The sequence below is a fragment of the Manacus vitellinus genome, unplaced genomic scaffold (assembly GCF_001715985.3).
Source record: "Manacus vitellinus isolate BGI_N305 unplaced genomic scaffold, ASM171598v3 scaffold_38_pilon, whole genome shotgun sequence".
Taxonomy (NCBI): domain Eukaryota; kingdom Metazoa; phylum Chordata; class Aves; order Passeriformes; family Pipridae; genus Manacus; species Manacus vitellinus.
The window spans coordinates 4200636-4223806 of record NW_021940526.1 but is presented as its reverse complement, the minus strand read 5'-3'; the positions used below and the strand labels follow the sequence as shown (position 1 = coordinate 4223806).

Here is a 23171-nt window from a genome sequence, read left to right as displayed (position 1 = left end):
AATGCTCCTCTGCTGAACTCAGGACAAAACTGGATAATAATTTAAACACAAATTTGTTGAAACTGTGTTTTAAAAGATGGACAGTAAATTTTATTGAGTTTGCCTGCGTGTGATGTTTTGCTGAGATCCCTCAGAACAATGTGGAAAGTGCAAATCAATGAATGTCTCACATACCAGTCAAATCAGCAAAGCTGCCCAGTTAAATTATTACCCAAAGGCATCTGTACTGATGGTCTATAGGGAATATGGGATTGGCTTCCTATGGGGGGACATTAAACAGCCTCTTTGCCTCTTTATTTCAGTGTTACCAAGCCTGCTGGTGCAATAACCCAGGGATAACATGGAGCTGATGCTCCTGAACAGGCCCAGGTGGAAGATTCAGGTATCACAACTCAGACACTTGCATCAGCCCCTAATAGGATTAGTGTCTCCAATATACAATCCTAAATCCCAGCAAGTCAAGAGCAATTTAAGGCCAGGTTCAGAAATAGATTTTTACTGGACCACAGAAAACAGCTTCCACCACATTCTCTCCTTTTTTTTTAAGTGAATCTTACGAGATAATACATGATAAGCAATATGAACCAAATCTGCATTTTCATATAAATAATCCTGTATCTGGAAATACAACCAAGGCTCAGGACATACAGTAATTGTTTTAATACAATAAATCAAATGTTTAATACAATAGTACTAGAGTTTTTCACATTCCATATGAAAATGTGGACAATTAGAATAATTAGAACAATTAACCTCACACTGGCTGCACCTGCACCAAAAGGACAAGGGTGAGAATAAAAAAATCCACAGACACTTTGCATCCCCCACAGCTTTCCCACAAACACTCCCAGTGCAAAAATTCCAGCCAGTCCACTTACCCAACGTTTCTCTCATGTTTTTATACAAGTTTATGGAGTCTGTGTCCTTCATGAATTCCCGAACTACCTCTCCTTGATCGTTCTCCACAACCAGGACTTCCTCAGGCTTGGCCATGCGGCTCACCATGAGCAACCGGACCTGGGGGCAGAGAAAAGGGAATCCAGCTCTCACACAAAAGCACTCACAGCATTCCCAGAGTTCCCACAGGTGTTTACAGAGCACTCTGGCCAGGCAGTTTCAACCATATAAAAGGTTATATATCCAGCTCACGCACAGATTCTACAGAGAAATATCAACTAACAAGCCTTTAAGAATGGAACCTGCTGACTTCTCTCTCTCTCCATGAACAAGCTGGGTAGTTAAAAAACCCCAACCTATGAAGTAGATAAACTTTTTAGATTCAAAATGTGTATGTCATAGTAAGGGTCTTTTAAAGAACACTTTTCCCAAATGCAGAGGTTTTTACTCCAAGTGTAACACTCCGGCCTTTCTGTTAAAAGAAACCGTTTAACACTGATATATTTTAAAATTAAGTCTTACTTTAAGTATCTTAAAAAAGCTGAAACACCATACTGACTCTTGTTATACAGTGCTGTCACCTTAAGTATTTTCACAACTGCAGCTGATTACAGAACTAGAGTTGAAGCAACTACCGACTACCCAAAGAAAGGGGAGTTTTCTCAGGTCGCTCCTTGCACGAGGCAAAAATCTTTACTTCACCAACAGTATCTGGATCTTTCCAGTGCCTTTCCTTAAGCCTGGATTACCTTGGACAAAACAGGCAGGTAAAGCTGCCTCCTTGGAGGAACATCGAAGTGTTGGCTCCCCGAAAGCAGCGGAGAAGCGGACGTTGAGAACGGACTTTCCCTGTAGAGCTCAGCAGCCAAATGGTTCCAGTATTCAAGACAAATCTTGAAAATTTCAGTTTCTTCAACTTCTGATACCAACAACATGTAATGAAGAGCCTGGAAAAGAGTGTGGTTTAAACAGCCCATTACTGATTATTTATCCACATTGCTTCAAGTTCAGTGATCCCCAATCCTGATAAAATGTCAAGAGTTTGGAAGAAGAGGCAGCAGCACTGGAGTGACACCACTTACAAGTCAGAGTCGTGACTGGCAAGAGCAAGTCACAAACAAGGAGTTCTGTCAATTATTGTTATTTTCAAAGCATGCACAGATTCTTAGAACTGAAGGAGCCTAAAGACATCTTAAAAAATGCCATCACCAAAGCAGCCTGTTTGGAAATTATCAAACCCGTGGCCTCTGGAGCTTCTGCAGGGCATTGCCAGAGCCTCAAAGCGCTCAACAGCTGGTGTCAGGGATTGCTATTCTCAACACTCTTACTGCTGCTTTGTTCTGGATCCTTTTACCCTGCAATACTGCTCCTTTGCTTCCCACAGAAGTCATCTGCCAGGACTCTTTCAACTTCTTTACAGACAGAACAACGAGAGCAGGCTGAGAGGGGAAAGCCACCGATGCAATTCTGACAAGCTGAGACACCAACCATAGAAATCAGAGCTACACAGACAAACATTTTTTGCCTAAGCTTATTTTTCAGTTCCCTGGTGATAAAATCTGAAGACACTTTCACAGCTTAGTTACTAGAACAACTTGCAATGTTTTAGAAGATAAAGATCTTATCGAGCATCAAGAGAGGGATTTAAAGCAGCCATACATTCATTTTATACACATCAATTCCTCTTGGTAATTTCACTTGAAATAACTGATGTAGCTTCCTTCACCAGCCCAATGAATCTGTGGAACAACTTCAGGAGATCTAGTGCATCCAAGTGCAGGAATAAACAGGTTAGAATGACCTGTACCAGGTTCTGTTATACCAGAATGTATCAAGTTAAACCTGCAGCCATTTTAGGCCAGCCTAAGTACTTTGTTAAACATTACAACATCCTGAACAAGACTACAGTTGTTGAGAATCAAGCTTCATAAATACCTGGTTTAAAGAAGAATTTAACACAGTTATGCTGCTGAGGAAGGAGGCCAATACCTAAAAATTGCACTTTGATTTGCACACAATTGCAAAGGACATGCAACAGCTTCAGGGATTTAAACAGGTCTTTCTAATACAGCAGCAACCTGAGCCTTGAGCTGTGCTCACCTGATTCCCAGTTACTTTGAACACTTACTACCTGCCAATTCAAGAATTATCTGGGAACTGCTGGCAGTTGTTCTTTTAAACTAAAAAAGTGATACCCCCTCAATTCTAAATGAGCTACAGTTTGATATTTGCAACCAAATTTACTAAGGGTTAGGGTTGAGCACGATGATTTAAAAGTTGCAGTGAGTGTGAAAACACACTTGCTTACATTTTTAAGCTGGATAAAGCAAGGAACTCACCTCCATTAGTGTTTCCCTCAGATTTAATCTTTTCTCTATAAGTAGACCATGTTCCTTGAGGAAGGTGCAGAGGAACAAACTGAGATTCTGGATGAAGTTCTGTTCATCATCTTTGCCATTCGAGTAAGCAAGTCGGATATTGGTATTTAAAGGAAGCATCTAACAAAAAGGATGGAGGCACAATCAAGAATTTCCCTTTTTATACAGAAGAACTATTGTGTATCAGCAAATATTTTGCTCTTTTGAGAAAAAAAAAAAAAAAGACCTTCTGTTTTTCATGCAGAACCTCCCAGCATTGTAAAGAGAGGAAAAAACTGTCAAAAAACCCCTTTAACCATCTACTTGTGATGCAAATACAGTGAGGAAAGTTACAGACTCGTGCACCTGAATCTGAACTGCTCAGAGGGGAATCATCAAATTATATAAAATTTCATGTATGGTTTTATATGATAGATGTTCCAAAAATTAAACAGCAACTTGCAGAGTGTTGGGTCAGTTTAAGCCTTAAGAAACACATTTTGTTGTGCCTCTCTCCACTTTCTGCATCAGACAGCCCAAGTGCTCAAAATTAATTAGTTATCAAAACAACAGAGCTGCAAATGAGTCACAAAAATACACTCAGCATCTTCTGATCACACCACAAATACCAGTGAGGAACAATACTTGTCCTATCAGGAAATCTGATGTAGTGGATGTAAACTTGTCAACTGCAGTAGGTTTTACAGAAACCGGTTTTTGGGGCAGTCAAAGAGAGATTTATTAAAAAAAAACATTACCTGTTTTAACTGCATCATGGTCAGTGTAAAAAGTGTTACAAATTGTTCTTCATATTGGCTTACACTGACCCCTGCAATCTCTGTGAGGCACTTCAAAGAGACGTTTCGAAACATGGGAACATTTAAGAACTGTTGAGAAAGGAAAAATAAAGAGCGTCACAGAAGTGTTGCACTCAAAAAAAAATTAAATACCAGCTGCAGAACAGTTAAAAGGAATCCTTTTTTTTTTTTTTTTTGCAGGAGTACCTTGTATATTAGTGTGCTGATTAACTTGGTCTCAAATATATATCCCAGAGGAATCCAGTTCAGAAATCGTAGCAAAGTTTCCAAAGTTGCATGGACTAAGGGAGCATTTTGGGAGTTTTCCTGTAAAGGACCAGCAGTGTTTATGACATTGTGACACTGTTAGGCAGGAGAGGGGGCAGAATTTTTAAAAACATCAGTAAAGAAATATCACTTACCATCACAAACTGACACAGCTGAAATATCTGAGAGAATTCATTGCACATGCTGTAAAAAAACAAAATAAATTAAAAATAAAGCATTGCCATATCATGAATCAAAATATATACATATGCACACAAAACAGGTCCTGAAGACCTATGTCTTGCATTCACAAGCCACCTGGATTTTACCCACTTTCATGGTAATAATGCATGTTTTGAAGTAGCTTGAAGCCTGTGCCTGCAAATTCTGGCTTAGGGAATACAATCTGTTAGAAGGGGAGGAACCATCAGTCAACGGATGCTGCTTGCAACAAGGTATTTCTCCCTGCCTGTACAACAGTTAGACATCCCTGCTTTAAAGAAAAACCAGCTGAAATGGAATTAGACATCTGTAGGTGTTCACACAAAGTGAGAGCAACTGAAACAGCAGCAAGCACGAGGTCTGCCCTGTTAATTAAGCTTAAATGTATATACTTGCCTGTCTTTCAAATGCTTAGCTTTTACTTGAGTGATCTGGCCACTGGAAAAGTCAAACACCTCTTCACTCAAGAGTTTGAGGATGACCATGTTGTTCTGACAGAGGCTCTCACTAGTCCTGCTGGCTCCCACAATGTCACTTATAAAGGTCGGCCAGTGCTTGGGCCATTCCTGTTTCAGGATCTGCAAAGCGAAGCAGCCAAAGGTGAGACACGGGTGCCAAAGGCAGGGACTTCACAGCAAAATTCAAAGTTTTCTGAACTCCAGCTCACCTGAACGAGGATCATATTCAGTTTGCCAATATACACTTTCTCTTTCTGCAGGAGAGAAGAGATCAGTCAGGTTATGCCCAATACTCCCCTCCCTCGCCCTCCCCTCAGAAGGATTCACTTACTTCTACACATGTTGGGTCAGACGAGGTCTTGATAATTAGGCCGACAACATATTTTTTAATACCTGCAGGAGAGGTAGGAATTTATTTTCAACAATGCCACATATCACTGATGTATTTACAAACATTTCTGATTTCAGACCCTCTGCATTTTTAAAAAGAAACACCTGTCAGGACCATATTTGTTCGTGTCAGTGAGCTAAATGAAAAAAAATTCACCTTTACCAATTCTGCCAGAGGATATTCTGGATGTACAAAATTAGTGAATTCTAGTTTACTGCCTTTTTTTTTTTGCTTACACATCGATCATTTGGTTATGTTTCTTCTAAAGGTGTTTTTAAACGATTTTAGAGTTTTCAGCTCCACCACAGAACCAAAAAAACCCACCATGGTAAGAAGCTACACGGCCTGAGGTTTCATTTCGCCACCAAATGCTCAGGTCCCTCCTCGCCATTAACCTCTCAACCACTGCAGCCATGGAAACAACGGCTTTCCAAGGGACTTTTCATCCCAAACCCACGTGACTCCCAAGGAAAGGAGGATCTGGAGTCATGACCTTGGTGAATATTCCAGCAGTTACACTCCAACCCAGCTCTGACCCCACGACCCATCTGAGCACAGCGGGGATTCAACCCTTCGAACCGGGCAAGTGTTTTCTTGCCACAAGGAAGCGACATCCCAGAATAGGTGGATGTTTTGCCAATCAAATCCATGAACCCAAAAATCTGGTTTCAATCATTTCTCCAGCAAGACAGTCAACTGACTCATGCAGGCAACATGTTGAAGATTCCAGAAAAAATTGTCACTGTAAGAGTGCCTTATGTTGAAGGCATAATCCACTGTGTTAAGTTTAAAAAACTTGCCTAAGACTTCAGCAAATTTAGTCTTTTTTTTTTTTTTTTTGGATTTCAGGCCTAAGCAAGAGGATTAAAAGAGACAGTTTAGTAATTGCATTCCCATGAAATCTGGCAAAACCAGATCTAGACTTTGAGGCATTAGATAGGAACCAGACAGGAGCTGTTCTGCAGGTAGTTCCAATTACAAATGAAACTATTCATCATCATCAACTGGGATCAATTCACAGTACTCCAGTTATTAATAAAATAAGTAGCACCGTCAGTCCCTGGGCAAGAGTTATTACCAAGCACTAGTCTGACATCACAGGCCTGTTCTAGTGTTTTAAAGCTAAAAAATCAACACACTTTGCTGAAGCATTACAGCAATTCACAAATGAGATATGGAAGCTACCAAAAATAGGATGGAAATAGGTTTGCAGAGCCAGAAACTAAACTATCATAACTGTCTGCCAAACCACTAAGGGAAACCTACTGTTGCAACTCTTTGCATTTCAAAAAGGAATTAAAAAGTTAATATTGTTCTTAGAGTTCTGACTGCTAATTTATGTTATTTTCCATCTTGCTGCATCAATGGAATTGTGCTGTTCAGGAACAATTTGAATATTATGTTACCACTGATCTGGCCTTGAGACCAGCAGACACAAACAGCTGCTCTGCTCCACAGCTTGTCCATCAAGACAATAAAAATCAAAGTAAAAATGGTCCCCACAGCTCAAAAGACAACCTAGAAAGTTTGCTCCTTTTCATGCTGCAGGCTGCTGAGGTCTTCCAACGAGCAAAGTCATATTCCTAATCCCTTAAAAGCAGCAGCTATCCAATTCTCTAATGCTCTTTTTGGCTTAAATGTAATTTTCTTTTTTTTTTTTTTTTTACCTCAAGTGGTTCCTGCTCCACATTTAATAACTCATTTCTTTATGATCCCATAGGAAAGGTAATTCTCAGCAGAACAAATATATGTCAGCTTTGTGTTCTGACAAAAATCAACACGCAGGCTCATTACCATTTTTTCAGCAGGACACATCCAAAAAAAAACTGCCCCAGGGTAGAGGTCCATGGGATGTGCTGAAAGTGTTTTGGGAACTTCAAGGGAAGTGCTATTTTAGGGAGGCAGGCACAGCACATGCACCAGCCACACAACCACTGCCTAGAAGGTCTCCTTCCATCACAAGCAGCTGAAGGAGTTTGAAGGTGGCAACAACACAACTGCCAAGTTCAGACCCTTCCCTGAGCCAAACAGGAAGAGACAGAGACATTCCTGGAAAACAGACCTTCCAATAAAACAATAAAACACAACACACCAGCCACAATACCCAGGGCACGCTTAACGTTCTTCAAAGACCAGCTGATGTTACAACTGCACTGAACTCACAACAACCTGCAAGCAAAGGGAGCAGATCCTGTTTCCCATTCCAAAACTTTCACTGCAACAGAACTGGCAGTTCTACCACCTGCTCGAGTTCAAGGGCTAAACTGAGAAAAAAACACAGTTAACAAGGAAGTTCAGCAGTTAAAACCTTTCTTAAACCAACTTTGATGTCTCAGCTAAGCTGGCAGGGAAGTGCCCAGGTGAGGAACATCTTTATCAACAGCAGATCATCAAAATATGTCCCAATTGTCAGAAAGGCTGGACATGGTCACTGTCACCCCACTGGTGGCATTTTCTAATAAGTGAAGCATGAGAAGTACTTGAGTACAAAGTACAAAAAAAAAAAAAAAACAAAGGCAGGACAGAGCAAGGGCATGAACTCAAGGCCTTACAGAACATTCCTGGATGTACATTAGACACTGAAGTCCTTCTGTGAAAGTTCCTTGTCTCCAGAGAGGCAAACATGCACTAAAACTGAAAACTTCCCAGAGGAAAAGTTGTTTTCCCAGGTGAGCCCGAGCTGTGCAATGGTTTGAGCTGAGCTGGGACAGTGAGGAACATCAAGATATCCAACCTCAGCAACTTCTGGGGTCTAAACTTGAGCAATATCCTACAGTTTAACCTTTGGATGTGCTCTGAGAAGCAATGACATCTCATGTACCCTCTGCACCCTGAGCACAGGAGTTCCTGCCGTGCCCAAACACAGCAGGTAGCCATGAACTCACACACATCCTTTTCTACAGTGCACAAACACTTCACAAGTGTTGAAAATTCCTCTGGCTGGTGCTGCAGATATGAGTTCGTGCTGATTTTCACACTAATTTACTAAAATTAATAAATTCTCTGCTTATATTGAAGAATAATAGGCATAAATGAAGCAGGTGGGCAATGTAACTCAGCGTTATTTTGCAACCAAAATTAGAATTTCACATGCTGAAGCCGAGTTGTCCCCTCTGGAGATGTTTGTATGCATTCACACTTACACTAAGCTGTTTAAACAGTCCCAAAATGTGGTTAAAATACCATCTTATTTTTAGTCTTGAACAATGCTTTCCTGTGTTGTCCCAAAAACCATCTTTGCCCCTTTAGTGGTGAACCAAATCGAGCCATAATCTCTTTGCTTTAAAACAGCAAAGTCATGAAAACTCTGGAAAAGAGTCTGTCTTCCCACACAGACACAGAAGTGCCATGTAGCTCATTCCCCCTTCATTACACAGAGAATTAAAAATCATCTCTTCACGAAGCCAGGCCAGAAATTTCCATTAAAATATCCAATCACTCCACAGAAAAACCTCTTCTACAGCAGCTTCCACTACATCAAAAAGCTTCACTCTCAACTCCAGGGCCTTCCTGGGAGACACTGAACTGCCTCTCTCGGAACACTTCTCATTTTGAAATGAATAAAAGGAAGAAAAAAAAATAAAAAAGCAAGTGAGAAGTTGTACAAGCAATTTGGGTTTCATAATGAAGAAGTGCTTATCCACTGCAACTCCAAACACTCCAGACAAGCTCTCTCTCTGTTCATAGGAACAGAATTTCATTTCACAATGGAGGATTAATGAAATGTATCACTGAACTGAGGACCAGGATTCCTTTATTCCCAGGCAGGTTTTCACACTGTCACAAAATCCTTTTGAGACCACAGCACTTTAATAAATGCCATCCTTTGTGAGTATTATGCAACAATTGACTCCAAAGGATATCAGAGTTTAAAGCAATTTCATATCACCTCAATAAAGTGAGAACTTTGGCAGTGATGGCACAATACCCTGGAAACAAGCCAAGTTCAGCACTGTTGGGGATGTTCTGGAATATGTCACTCCCTGAGTGAGGCCTGAATAAAAACCACATGACATCATTTGTGTACATGTGAGAGCCATTCCAAGCACTCCCTGGAGGACTAAATAAATCACAAAATCAAGTCTAACCCATCACTCTGGTCTTGTCTCAAGGCTGAACATGCAGGTCAGGCATCTGATCTCACTGAATTTTACCCCTTAAACTCCACTTTTGTCTACAAAACCCATTGGTTCAAACTGCCAACTCCAAAAGCAAACAAACAAACAAAAAAAATCAAGAACAAAAAGCAGAGTAATGTCAGTATTTTAGAACTGTAAACTGATTGTTCTGCCCAGTTCCTGCTTTATAATTATGGAAAGACACAAATGAACTTTTGCAATTCTCAAACAACGATACCTGAGGAACAGAACAACTTTTCACTGAAGTTTAAAAAGGCAGCAGGACCAGAAAAGCTCAAGACCAAGAGGTGTTTTAAAATAAAAGCCAACTTCAGAACTGAGTTTCAAGCCTAAAGAACACATCTGAAGAAAGCACTTTCCTACTTGCACCTGGAATTCCAGGCTGGAACCTGAAACCTCCCAGCACTCAGACAGAAGCAGCAATAAACCTCTGGCTAAACTCAAGTCATTCTGATGAAGAACTGAGAAAAACAAAAAAAAAAAAATCTAAAAATAAAGTTACAGTTCAGGCTTTGTAATTAACGACATTGTTTTATTTCCCCCAGTGAGTTTCAGGAAAGTTGTTTCAAAAACTTTTTTCATTCACTGACGCTTTAATTCAGTTCTGCTCTTGACTTCAACTCCTAAAGACTACAAAGGGGAAACAGTATTTTTCTCTTAAATGCCTTTACTTTCATCCTAACCAAGAAGAAGATTTGTCACGTGCATTTACTACACAAATCAAACAGACATGTAGAAGACATCTTTTATAAATTAAGATATGAGGTAAAACTAACAGATTTGAACCCTGCATGATTTCCTTTGTCACTGAGCATTCCTTTGTCAGACTGAGTTTCAGTTTCCTGCACACACATTTCATTAGTTACACTTCAAACAGGAAAATCTTGTCAACCAAAGAACAACTGGAGTCAAGGAAACCTCAATTTACAATCTGCCAGGTAATCAAACCACCTGAATGAGCTCTGCAGCAGTTCTTTTGTACCAGCCAGTACCATCAGCCAAAAATAAAATAAAAAAAAAAATATCAAAAAACCACCACCACAGACCAGATTAAACTGGATTAGAGATGGAACAGATTCTGCCTCCCACATCACTGAGGCCAGGATGGATCAAATGCCACAGTACATGAAACACATTTGGTTCTTCTTCTGCTGATGTACAAGAGAAACCACACGAGTAAAACCCAGCTGACCCAGTTCCCCTAAAACAGCAGGAAGGATTTTTCCCCCCTCTGGAGGCATGGAAGTCAGGAGAAGTTAAGAATAAAATACCCCAAGCTGATTGCACAGCTACAGACAGTAACTTTATTTTGCATTGTAACATATCAAGCTCTAGTTATGGTAGTTCTTGACCTCATCCACCACCACTTCTCAGCTATTCTATGCACTTGAGTGTCTCTGAGACTTAAAATTCCTGCATTACATCCTGGATCTGGCACTTGTTCAGTTCCAAACTATCAAGTAAGAACATCTCTCTGTCAACTCTTCTACCACAACTCCTTCCTTTCTTCCTGCTCTGCTAACCCAGCAAAAAACAAACTTCCAGATGCTGAAACTAAGTGCTCAGAGTCAGGAGTGCAACTAGATACTACTAAGTTGAGACACTCTAATTATTAAAAGCACACAGAAGAGTTAACTTTAGTTAACTAAGGTGCTGTTTTAGTGTTTCAAAAGGGCACAGTAGTGTCTGGGCCTCAGCTGAAGCTGTTCCCTAGAAACCTTCCAGTCAAACAGCAGAATGAATGGAAACTCCACTTTCACTTTTGCTTTCCAAGAGAGCTACCCTTTATCTGTGGGATGGGGGGATAGGTGAGCAGCAAGCACAAAAATGTGAACGTCTCTCTCTACACATATTTTCATCACCATTTACTCTTCTGTTTTAAATAATATAGTTCAGGACCTAAGCACTGGCAGTAAAAATTTAATAAAAGCTCACAGCAGAACACAAGAGATTTGGAGTAACTTTAGTGAGTTCCAAAAGCAGCCTTTAATAAAAAGCCAAGTATAGAATGGTGACAACATTCAATATCAAGAATTTAAAGCAGTTTTCAAGTCCAAGTGATGATGACTTGGCACAAAACCATTTGAATAAGCACCAGTCCTGTACCACTGAGGCACCTCCATTTACTACAGCCAACAGCTAAAAGCCAGCACACACTGCAACCTATGAGGGAGGTAAAAAAATCCACAAACTAAACAGTATTTATTTTAAGACTTCCAGATTCCTTGCAGTGATGGGAGAATGCAGGTTAATCACCCTACACTGCACCAATTACAGCAATCTATACATGACCTGTATATACACTCACATGCACTAAAACCAACTTTGGAGAATCACACTGCCTAGGATGAGTGATCACTAATAGGTAAAACTGTGCATTTCCTTAGTGTTTCTATTTTAAAATAACTCAGAAAGGTTACACAGATCTACACATGCTCCCAGGTGGAGCCCAAAGTCTACCAGGACATGACAGAACCCTGCTGGGGCTGCACACACAGCCCAGAGAGGCTGAAGGAAACCTTCCGTGCCAAGAACAGAAAAATCAAAGCCTCTAGCTCCAAACCAGCAGCTCACCTCAGATGTTTCAAAACCATCAGTCACACCTTTTTCCCAAACTTACAGAATTTCAGGTGCTCACCACCCCACTGAGACCACAATCACAAAAAGATGTGATTTCATCATCCAGAAAAGCTCAGGTAATCTTACAACAGGACAAAAAGTCACTAAAATTGTGTCTGAAGCTGAAAATTACTTACACAGGGACTGACAGTCTGAATCTCAGTTAATACCCAAAGTTATGAGGAGAAGAAAAATCCCTCCCTACCTTCGCACTGGTTCCTTGGAAGAATCTTCCATCTTGTTTTTATCACATTTTCCAAGATTTGCAGCCCATAATACTGAAATTGGAGAAGAACAAAATGTGAGTACATTACTGTAGGACTAACCAGCTTTCAGGACTCTCATTCAATCAGACATTCACACTTAACATCTAAGGCTTCAAGATTATTAAGCTAACGATTTTATTAAAAATATACATCTATTCACCCATTTACTGAGGTTTCATGCATTGTATTTTCTTGGTTTATTCTTGGCTATACTATGTCCTGCTGTTTGATCATGCTCACACCAGGAGGGGGGAAAACCAATAATGGCAAGCCCTCTGGCAGACAATTTTGGGTATCTGGAGAAGCAGCAGCCAGATATGAATTTGCATCATAAATGACTGCTCCTATTAACACAACCAGGCTCCTAAAATATTTAGCAGCTTGGATGGTGTCTCAAGCTTCCTATTGTTCCTCTAAGAGCTGGAAAAAAAGAAATCTTGTCTTAGCATCACATGTCCTGACACTGGCACTTCCTAAAGAAAACTATTTCCCAAACTTCACTGGTGTGTTACTTTAGGAACAGCAAGACAACCCACAGGTTTATTTTATTTCAATACCCACCCCAATATGGCAGCTATTTTCTACTATTTAAAGATGAACTTTTGTGCTCAGTCAAAGAACAATTTAAAAAAATGTGAATAAGCTCTTGGAAATCATTTTACCTTTCAGGAATTCCTTCCTATGGAACCCGTTATGTTTGCCCAGAAATCAGTAAAAAGGCCATTTCCCTCTGCCCACTTGTCCCTACTGCCAACTCACAGTAACAGGGAAAGGAGTTTGTGATGATATCAAAGAACTTTAATTAGTAAAACCCCATTAGCATGAATGGACAGGAGAGAAAAGGGGACGAGGAGTTTCCCCTTCACTTTATCTGCAGTGGATTAGGAAGAAAAAAAAAAAAACTAAACAAAAAAAACCCAAAAAAACACATCACATCAAATGCCTGAAAGGTAAACTCGAGTTTTCACAGTTCAAAGTTTGGCTGAGAATAAGAGTTCCTCTTTAAAATGGTTAGTTGTTACACAAAGTAGGATCAGAAGCATTTCCACCAAAGGGATCATGGAAACTTGGGTTTCATTACAAAAAAACACAATGTAGACTGTCCCAAACTACATTGCATTAAAATGGCATTTTTGCTGTTCTCATCTTGACATAACCTACAGCCCTTTGCTTCTCTACCTGACCCCACTGCCCAGGAGATTCCACATGCACATCCTGCATCTGTAAAATATTCTGTCACCTTCCAAAATCTTGGGCACCAAGAAAAAAAAAAAATAAACAAAAAACAAAACATGGATTACAGAAAGTTGGCAGGGTAATTTTTTTCCCCTCCATGGCCAGCAGCAAAAGTTTATCAGCTAGATTTTTAACCTGTAAATTGACTTATCTGACAGAAAAGTTAAATGAAATCATGGGAATTTTCATGAAAAAAGCATTGTTAAGCTAAATGCTTCCCAGGAAGTGATTTCAGCCCCTGCTGTAAATTTTTAGACACATCTGCAACTGATCCAGGCTCCCAATACAAAATATACTTACAACAGCCCCTGACAGTGCTGACAGGATGAATATTTACATCAGACAGTGCTAACTTTCCTGAGGCAGATCTGAACCCTAGTTAAATGTCTATAGTCTAGAGGAACACATTAATATTTCTTTCAGGTGACAGCTACCCAGAAACGTTAATTTTGCTTTCAAACTTCTTTCCCTAAGTGAACTTATTTAGCTTAATAACCAGCTTATTATTAGCTTAATATCCATTAACCAGAATGGCAAGTCTAGTTTAACTCTACAAAAGCACCAGATGACCAAAGTTAAATGAAAAGCCTGAGGACAAACTAAGGACAGACCACATCTTTAAGTCTTTTTTTTTTTTTTCCCCTAGTTGGTATTTCCTGGAGTCAAGAAAAGGACAGACACCTCCAGCAATTTGCCACACCTACCCCTCATTATCTGCTCAAATATCTCATTTGGATTCATGGACCTTTAAACTCTGAACCAGGTTCATGCTGTCGAGGTTTCTACTCCTTTTCTACACGTGTGACTTCAGCTCTGCCCTCTGCAGTGTCCTGTCACCTCTTCCTCACTCCTAAAAACACTCATTTTTCCTTGTACTCACAAATAAAACTGAACAGGAGCAGGAATAAATAAAATCTTTGCATACAACCTTCACCTGCACATCCTTCTTGCCATACCATGTTGGAAGGTTCTGCCTGAACATCCTGAAAGGTTTTTTTACTTTGTCTTTAAACTTCATTTGACTTGGTGGTTCTAATTTTTTCTATTTCCCTGACAATTAAGATACACCAAGCCCAAAAAAGCCACTGACACCAATTCCAAAACTTCATCAGCCTGCCTGAACAGCCTGCAGGGGGCCTTTGGGGTTGTTTACTTGGTTTTTAAGCTACACTTGACTTGATGGTTTTAATTTTTTTATACTTCCCTGATAATTAGAGACACTAAACCCCCCAAAAATCACTGACACCAATTCCACAGTGCTGGCATTTGAACTATCAGATTTTTAATCAACTACTCCAACAGTACAACCTTCACCTGCACATCCTTCTTCCCACACAGTTGGAAGGGCTTCTTCATTCTGCCTGAGCATCCTGCAAAGGGCCTTCTGGGGTTTTCTTACTTTGTTTTTAAGCTTCATTTGACTAAATTTTTGTATTTCCCTGATAATTAGCCCCCCCAAAAGTCACTGACACCAATTCCACAGTTCTGCCATTTGACCTATCAGGTTTTTCCTCAAGTGCTGCAACAGCACAACTTTCACCTGGATATCCTTCTTCCCATACCTGCCTGAACAATCTGCAAGGGTTTTTTACTTTGTTTTTAAGCTTCATTTAATTTGATGGGTCTAATTATTTCTGTTCCCCTGACAGTGAAGGCACACAAGCCCCCCAAAAAGTCGCTGACACCTATTCTACAAAGTTCTGCCACTTGAACTACGGGATTTTTAATCAACTGATTAAAAATAGGTTAAAACAATTTTGTGAACAACACTTTGCTCTTGCTTTGCTTATTCCTAACTCTCTAATTCACTGCCCAGTTATGAAGATGAGGGACAGGTAACAGCAAAAACTCCAAAAAAAAAAAAACCAAACCAAAAAGGCACGAAAAAAACGATCCCTATGGTAGAAATTTCTATGGCACCCTTATTACTTATTTTTATGCACCGAATCCCTTTCCCTCCCACCTCCCAAGAACCAAAAAAAAAAAAAAAAACAAACCAAAAAAAAACAAACCAAAAAAAAAAACAATTGATGAACAGAATTCAGTTAAAGGGAATCAAAAGGGTAGACCTTGTGGAGGCCTGCCGTCAAAGCCTAGCTGTGTCAAGTTGCACAGGAAGACACCCCTTTTCTTCCTATTACAAGCAATCAACATAATGGAACATTATGATTAATATCAGGTAGTGTTAACAGCTTTAATTAAAGAAAAAAATTATGATTGCATAAAAGCCAAATGTCAGAGTGCATAAATTTAGGCACCAAATCATTTGCAATTTTAGGTAAATGGAAGAATTCTTTACCTGTTGCTTTTCTTTCTGTTCCTCTAATCATCTCATTTTTCACAAGACAAATTTTGAGTTTTTAAAAATACTGTCGATAAATCAACTTAAACATTAGTAATGTCTGTCAGTATAAAAAGCAAAGTTTACCAGGCAAGCAAACAGGCAAACACTGTTACTTAAAGGTGCTTAAAGGTGTTACTTTGAGGAAGTTCTTTAAACTGTTTTCCCTTCAACTTCAGAGAGCAAGGAGGAAAAAAAAAAAAATGGAACTGCTTCATGAATATCACAGGACTTCAGAAACCATCCAAACACGACTTTTTTCTGTTTGAACACAGTGTGTATCCAGCAGAAAAACATGCATGTCAGTTATCTGAGATAATAATCATCCAACTTAAAGACAGTGAAAACACATTTTGATCGACTTTTCGGTTCAAGCTTAAGAAGTCTTAAGGCAAAGCATTTAAAATTGTAGGAAAAGCCCTGACTGGTGCCCCTTTTAGTCTCTACCACAATGGCTGAGTTTCACACAGCAGCACAAAGCACATGTGTTCTGCACAGCAGCAAAGACTGATCTCATACTACAGAGTTTGGGGTGCTTAACTTTCACTGACTGCTCAAAATCTTAAAAGTTTCTATATTTTAACACTCCCAGGGACAAATTTTCTCCTCAGTTACGTGCACATGGCTTTTAATTGTGATCACAAACAGCCAAGCACCTCCCCAAGGACAAAATGTGGCTCCAGGAGAATTATGACTCAGATGTCCACAGGCACACACCAATCTTTGGAACTGGCATAATGCTTTTATGTGCCTTGAGAAAAAGCTTGGGATTCCAATTTAGCTCATCCTCAAAAAAAAAAAAAAAGGGGGGGAAGGGGAAACCCTTGTCAATGTAAAAGGAGGGCTAAATATTTTTGTCCATTTACAATTCTCGTTTAAAGCCAACTTTGAGAACAAGGCAATTAAAAAAAATGTGGTTCGAATCAAGAAAGCCTATGGCTAGGAATGAGATACCTTCCTCAAAGTTTATGAATGGAAGAAAGAGGAAAACTGAATAAATAAAAGTTGATTTGCTTACTTTGGTGTTCATGTTCTGAGAGAACTCCAAAATTGTATCAACTCTTGTCCACGCATCGGGATGTTCTTTTAAGTGAGTCAACACTTCCTGTGCCATTCTTTGCTAAAAGCAAATTTGATTTAAAAAAAAAAAAGTGTTAGCATGAGATTATTTAAGAAATTACATACTCTCAGCGAAGACATTAACATGGAACACTTCTTTAAATCCTTTATCCAAGAGTTAGGCAGAGCTCAACCAGCAGCAACAAGTCCCTTAAGCCTCCTTGTGCACCAGCTAAAGTTTATAACCAACCAAACTCCAAAAGCCACTGATGCAAGACAGGAATTACTTTCACTCTTCCATGCTCAATGAATCCAGACCAGCAGTGAGAACATCACACATTACAGGGAAAATATACTAGGGACTGAAATTTTCTCCCCTCCCACAAAGTCCTCTTGATAAAACTTCATTCAAGGGCACCCAAACTTTCTAGTTCCAGTAGAAACACCCCTATAAAGTGCCAGCTTTAAGGAGTGCTGCATCATGCTGCAAAGCTGTTGATGTAGGAATTAAGAGGTTTGATTTTGAAGAATGCAGGAGTAGAGCATTAGAGGTCTCCAATCCCTGCTTCTGAGGGATCCTTGGTGCATCTGACAGCTCACAAAACAGGAATAACACTGACTGGGGGGGAGGAAGGGAGCTGGTCATGCTAATGGTTTGCTCTTCCTTGGGACTGACATTATCAATTATTGTACAAGGTGCTGTGGTTTCAGGAACTTGCAAAACCTCATCTGAAGCAATTACACATTGGAATAGCTGGATTCATTTCAGCCACACTTTGCAAAAGCCTGGATGTCCATAAGCATTTTTTAGGGAGCCAAAATGCTGTTTGCTATTTCCAGAAGTGCAGTGTACTGACAAATCTCACTGTAAATTATAGTCCCTGCAAGCATGGACACTGCCTTATCAACAAAATGAACATTTTACACCACAACTAACAGAAATCAGTTCATCCTTTCACTGCTCTGTAGGGCCAATTCAACAGAATTACAAAGCAGTTAAAGCTTTGCTTTAGGATTAACTTCAGCTGCTAGAACTTACTACAGCCATGCGGGTTTCTAGTCTGCTCCAAGAAGACACTTGAGCTAATCATCAACTGGTATAAGAAAACAGTATTTTCAGTAAGACAGAAACCCAATCAAGACCCAAAATCTATATACATATAATGCAAGAAACAGACAAACAGGGTATGGGATTTACAAATTAAAATTGGAAGCCACGACAGCAAAGAGCAAAAATATCTAAAATATCTGAACAATCCCGGCATCCCTACGTGGTATAAATGAGCCCAGTGGTGCAATTCCCAGTCTGACACTGACTTTGACAAGCAGGGAAGTCCCTGCAGATGTGACATGGACAAGTACCACACACACATTCTGTTTGAGATCACAAGCAGAGGAGCCATGTTGTTACAGTATGGCATCAGAGTTAAAAAAAAAAAAATAAATCGGCACTTTTGATACAGTTTAAAGAGGGAAGGAATAGCTGCATTACTTCCAGGTTCAACCTGAAAGTGTGTTTTCATATTGGCCCCCTTTCTGCTTCTAATACTGGTGACATGTCGCAGGATCATATTTCAACACCAACAAACTGCAGACACTCCATGTCCCTCTCCCAAACACTGGAAAGTTCACTCTCATACCCACTAACCCCTCCCTTTTCTGCACACCAACTCCTGCAGTTTCTGAGCAGTATAAATGTAACAGTCATGCTCAATGAAGAACAAAGCCTCAGTGGTGTTGTCAATACCAGAAAGAAATCAGCCAATAACCCTTCTGGCCGTGTGAAGATCTAACAGCTCACTGGAATTAAAGAGTCTGGGATGAGAGCAGGTAACCACCTATGAGCTGTTTGAAATCTCCTTAGTCATGTGTTGCACTAGGCTGGGGACACATTCATTCTTTTCAGAAGTATACCCAGAAAAGCTAAGAAGAGAAAAATATTTCAAGTTTTAGGAGAGAAAATAGCTTCTTTCTTGCCTAATACAGATGAGCAGATAACAGTTTTTGCAAGCAGAGATAAGATTTAAGCAGGAAGAGGAGGAGACAGGTGAATCTGAAAGCAAGTTCAGCACAGGCCATCCAGGTTGCATTTTAAACCTGTTTTACCCCAACATTACCCTAATCTAGCCCAGGCAAACCATTGCTAATGTCCCAATTTTAATATTTAGTTTCCTCAACTTCTGTTTTTCCCTGTCACCCTTTATGATTTGAGCTCTCAGACTGCACAGAGAATCATCTTTTCCTGCAGGAACCTTTGAACTCCCTGGAAGAGGTAAAAGCTCAGACTGACTGGAATGTCTCCACCTTTGGAAACGTACTAAAACAGCTAAACAAGTTTTCATTGAGGTGACACATGCTAGTACATGTATTTAAAATAAGTTTACATCATAACTCACTTTTGCCAGTCAGACACCACCTCTTGAATTTTTGCTTCTTATAGCAGTAATTTTCTAAACACTGGAGACTATATCCAGCTTTTTAAAGTGAAGCAACTTCTCACAGTGCCAGGACAATGGCAATTTGATCACTGTCTTCAGTGCTAATCCTTTATTTTCCTTGTAAACCTTCCCAACTTTTTAAACTCCGTTCAAACCAAGCAATGCTATAAACATCACTTGTTTTGTAAGGCAGTAAACAAATACATCACAAAACAAGTGCTCAGAAGTCCATATTTTTAAAGCAAAGAATACAAGCTCAGAAAAATACAGTTTTCTGCCATTTGAGCATTAAAAAAAACTACAGCAAGTGCCTATTTGAATTTAGGACACTCAAAATGCAAATATTTCAAATCACAGCGAGGTATTTCAAAACCTGTAGGAATTCACATTAATAAGCCTTAGAAAAGCTTTTTTTTTTTTCCTAAACAGATACACAAAGCAAGTATATTGCTGTTTATTCTAACAGCTGGGAGGAATAGAAAAGCATCAGCTACTTTGTCTCATTTAATTCACTTCTTACTGTTGTGCAAGACAATCTTAGTAAGAGATGCCTGACACTGAAACTTCTGATTTGTTGAGCATGAACAATTAAAATCTGCCAGAGGAGGAACTGTGCCAACAACCTTGTAGCAATACTTGCTTTCAACATTTAAGTCTCACTTCCAAAACAGTTCAAGAAATAGATAAAAGCAATACAAGATTCACTTTCAAGGCAGTATGTGCAAAGACACAAATACACACAGTCCCTAAATTTCAACTTAATAAGTCACAATCTGTACTAAGTCCAAATAGTGCAAGAACTACCTGTGCAAACAGCAATGGGCAAAAAAAAAGACCAGACACAAGAGAGGAACAAACTCTTTTCTTAAATATGTGTGACAGGTTTCTTTGTAAACACAGAGTAATAACATCACTAAGATTTTTCTGCTAAATACAATTTTTGAGCGAAGCCACCGTTGGAATTTCTGGCTTCACGATCCTGTCCATGATAACAAGTCACAGGTAATTCAGATCTTCCTGAAGAACTCAGTCAGAAAAGGTGAGCTGCAAGCAGAAGTGAACTTGCCACCACCTCTCAACAGCAGAAGGCAAGCTAGAAATGAGCACACCCCAAACATTTCTCTAAATGTCATTTCACAGTAGGAATTCAGTGACATGCCAGTCACCAGCACAGTAAATTCACTAATATGACTGATTTTTATCTGATTAATTTTTTTAACTGATTAAACATGGTCAATAAGAGCAGGTTCCAAGCCCACCTTACCTGTGCACCTTCTCCATGGTACAAGCAGTTCACCACATTGTCCAAGAGATTGATATCCAGTTTCTGGTTAAAATCCAGCAGCTGACGAGCTGCATGGTCTGCTAACATTGTCATAATTGCTGGCATAGATTACTGCAAAATAAATTTGAAAAAAAATAAAGATCAATTAGTAAGAAATTATTCTCAGGTGCAGCTGCAAAGCAAGTGCTTCAACTCAGCTCATCTCACTGAAATGAGATGCTGATGTTTGCAGTAGCAGGTAGCACTGAATCCAACCCTGCTTTGATTGGGGAAATACACCAGGACAAACTGCCCTTTTTTTCCCCAAAAAATTCATACATTACTGCCCCAACTCATCTCTCAGGGCTTTCAACAGGTAAAACACTTAATAAGAGCCTGACTGGTCAACAGGCTGCATTATCAGCACCCTAGAAGTTATTTCAAAGCAGGTATCAAGCCCTACCAGTCCCTAAATACGTGCCAACCAGTAAGTTTGCTGGTAGGAACCCCCTGGATCATTACAACCAAACCCCACACTGGCCATCTCTGCCCAATATCGAGTTCCCAAGGCCAACAGCCACATTCAGAGGAGGTCTAAAAGCTTTTAAACACTTGGGTCTGGAGCTGAAACGTGATCTACACACGCAGCAAGAAATGAGCCAGAGGGCATTTTTCAAATACTTGAGGGGGAGGGAAGAAAACCCACCTTGTAAGTTAACTACATACAAGTAAAAAATGACCACTGAAACCAAGTAAGTTGACTGAAGACACTTTAGGAACACGAAGCAAAGGGAGTGTTAAATCAGCAGGTTACTCTTTACCACACAAGAGCACTTCCAACCCAAATGGAATTCTACTGGAGGCTTCAGGTCCCCTCAAACCAGGGACACACTCATTAACTCTTTGTCCTAGATAGAGCAGCCTCAATATTATGCAAAAGGGAGTCAGGTGGGGTGTGCATGTAAGATGCTTTATCAGCCAGAGACTGGTACGAGATAAAGATAATCGTGAAAAGCAGAAAAATTAGCCAGAAGCCATAAAATTTTGTATGGTAAATTATACTCTACCCTTTTCACGCTCACACATCCCATGCTGGAGACACCTAATCGAGTTTATTGCCCTTTTCTCACAGTGACTGTTGAGATATAATCCCACCCTCCACCTCTACAGCAGCTCTGTGCCACTCACCCCCTTTTTCAGAGCTCTGCAAAGGTACAAATTCCACACAAAACTGCTCTTTCAAACAGCCAGAAGTCTGGACAACTGCAGGATCAATGAAGAAGTTTCACTAGAGCCACGTGCACACTCAGAGAGATACAACCTGAAACTCTTCCAGAAACACACCCCACACACCCAGCCAACCCCTTCTTCAGGGCAACCCAAAGTCAGATTTGCTCTCACTAAATAACTCCATATGTAAGTAAGAATTTGGTTTCTGCTTTATGTATTTAAGCCATGTTCAAAAGTAAGGAGAGCAAGACAAACCTGTGCCTCAACCCCTGTAATTACTAATTAATTAAGTGAAAGTCCTACAGTATCATTCAGACAAGGAAAATCTTTTGTTTAGAAATGCATTACTTGCAAGTAGTCTCAAGCAATTTCTTTTACTTCTATATATATAAAAATAGCTTCAAACCCAAATATTTTAATTGGATTTTCAAGTTAAAAAGTCAGTATTACTACATTAATTTTGAGGGCTCCATTTCAACATCAGCCAGTCTTTTTACATCTACCTGGAAAACCAGAAGGAAACGAACGTCGAGTAGAAACCAAAATAAACTAAAATTAATTAACACTCCCTCCCCCAACTCCTGTAAATTTTCAAAATCGCAACGTTCAAGTTTGGAAGCAAGAAACAGAACGGCAGGGAAGGCCGAGTTCACTGTTGATGTCATTCCTCTGAGTCAGGAGGACACTCGGAAATGTCACCTGGCAGAGGAGGGCACCGGGCAGCAGCACGGGCAGGAAAGCGCCCCAGTGGATGGGATCAGAGCAGTCAATGCTCCCTCAGCCACGCGGCTCCAGGCACGCCCCTTTTTGTCCACATCTGGCCTCCAGGGCTCCAGCGGGAGCCGGGAAAGCGCTTTTCCAAACTACGCGGAATGTCCTCAGGTAGGAACCATTCATTCCAGGTCTGAGCCTCTCCCGGGGGTTTTCGCGCGGCCCCGAGAGGGCAAAGGAGGAGCCGCGTGACCAGGAGAAGTCATTTCTCCACAGGGGAGCAGAAAGGAAATGTTTTGAATAGGGCCCTCCGCCACTCCCAGCATTATCTTCGAAATGACCTACACCTCCCCGGCAGCTGGAACACAGAAATGGCGGCTTTGTGGGCAACACCGACTGCACCCAGCTCCTGACACCGTACCCACATGGAGCTCGTAATCTCTGATTTACTCTACTCCTACACTTCTCCCTCCCCCATC

The 23171-nt window shown here is 40.2% G+C and overlaps 1 protein-coding gene across 1 annotated transcript in view; it reads right to left on the bottom strand.

The window, feature by feature from the left end:
• XPO1 (exportin 1) overlaps positions 1-22104 on the bottom strand; it is a 32360-nt gene extending 10256 nt beyond the window's left edge. Inside the window, exons 1-13 of the mRNA XM_018077521.1 lie at positions 21940-22104; positions 20752-20883; positions 17009-17110; positions 12353-12425; positions 5330-5391; positions 5208-5252; positions 4937-5118; positions 4474-4522; positions 4259-4378; positions 4013-4141; positions 3237-3395; positions 1647-1844; positions 879-1017 (exon numbers count right to left, since the gene is read on the bottom strand). Of these exons, the coding sequence (XP_017933010.1) occupies positions 879-1017; positions 1647-1844; positions 3237-3395; positions 4013-4141; positions 4259-4378; positions 4474-4522; positions 4937-5118; positions 5208-5252; positions 5330-5391; positions 12353-12425; positions 17009-17110; positions 20752-20877 (1384 nt within the window). The 5' untranslated portion in view covers positions 20878-20883; positions 21940-22104. The remainder of the gene's footprint in view (positions 1-878; positions 1018-1646; positions 1845-3236; positions 3396-4012; positions 4142-4258; positions 4379-4473; positions 4523-4936; positions 5119-5207; positions 5253-5329; positions 5392-12352; positions 12426-17008; positions 17111-20751; positions 20884-21939) is intronic.
• Positions 22105-23171: the final 1067 nt, after the last annotated feature.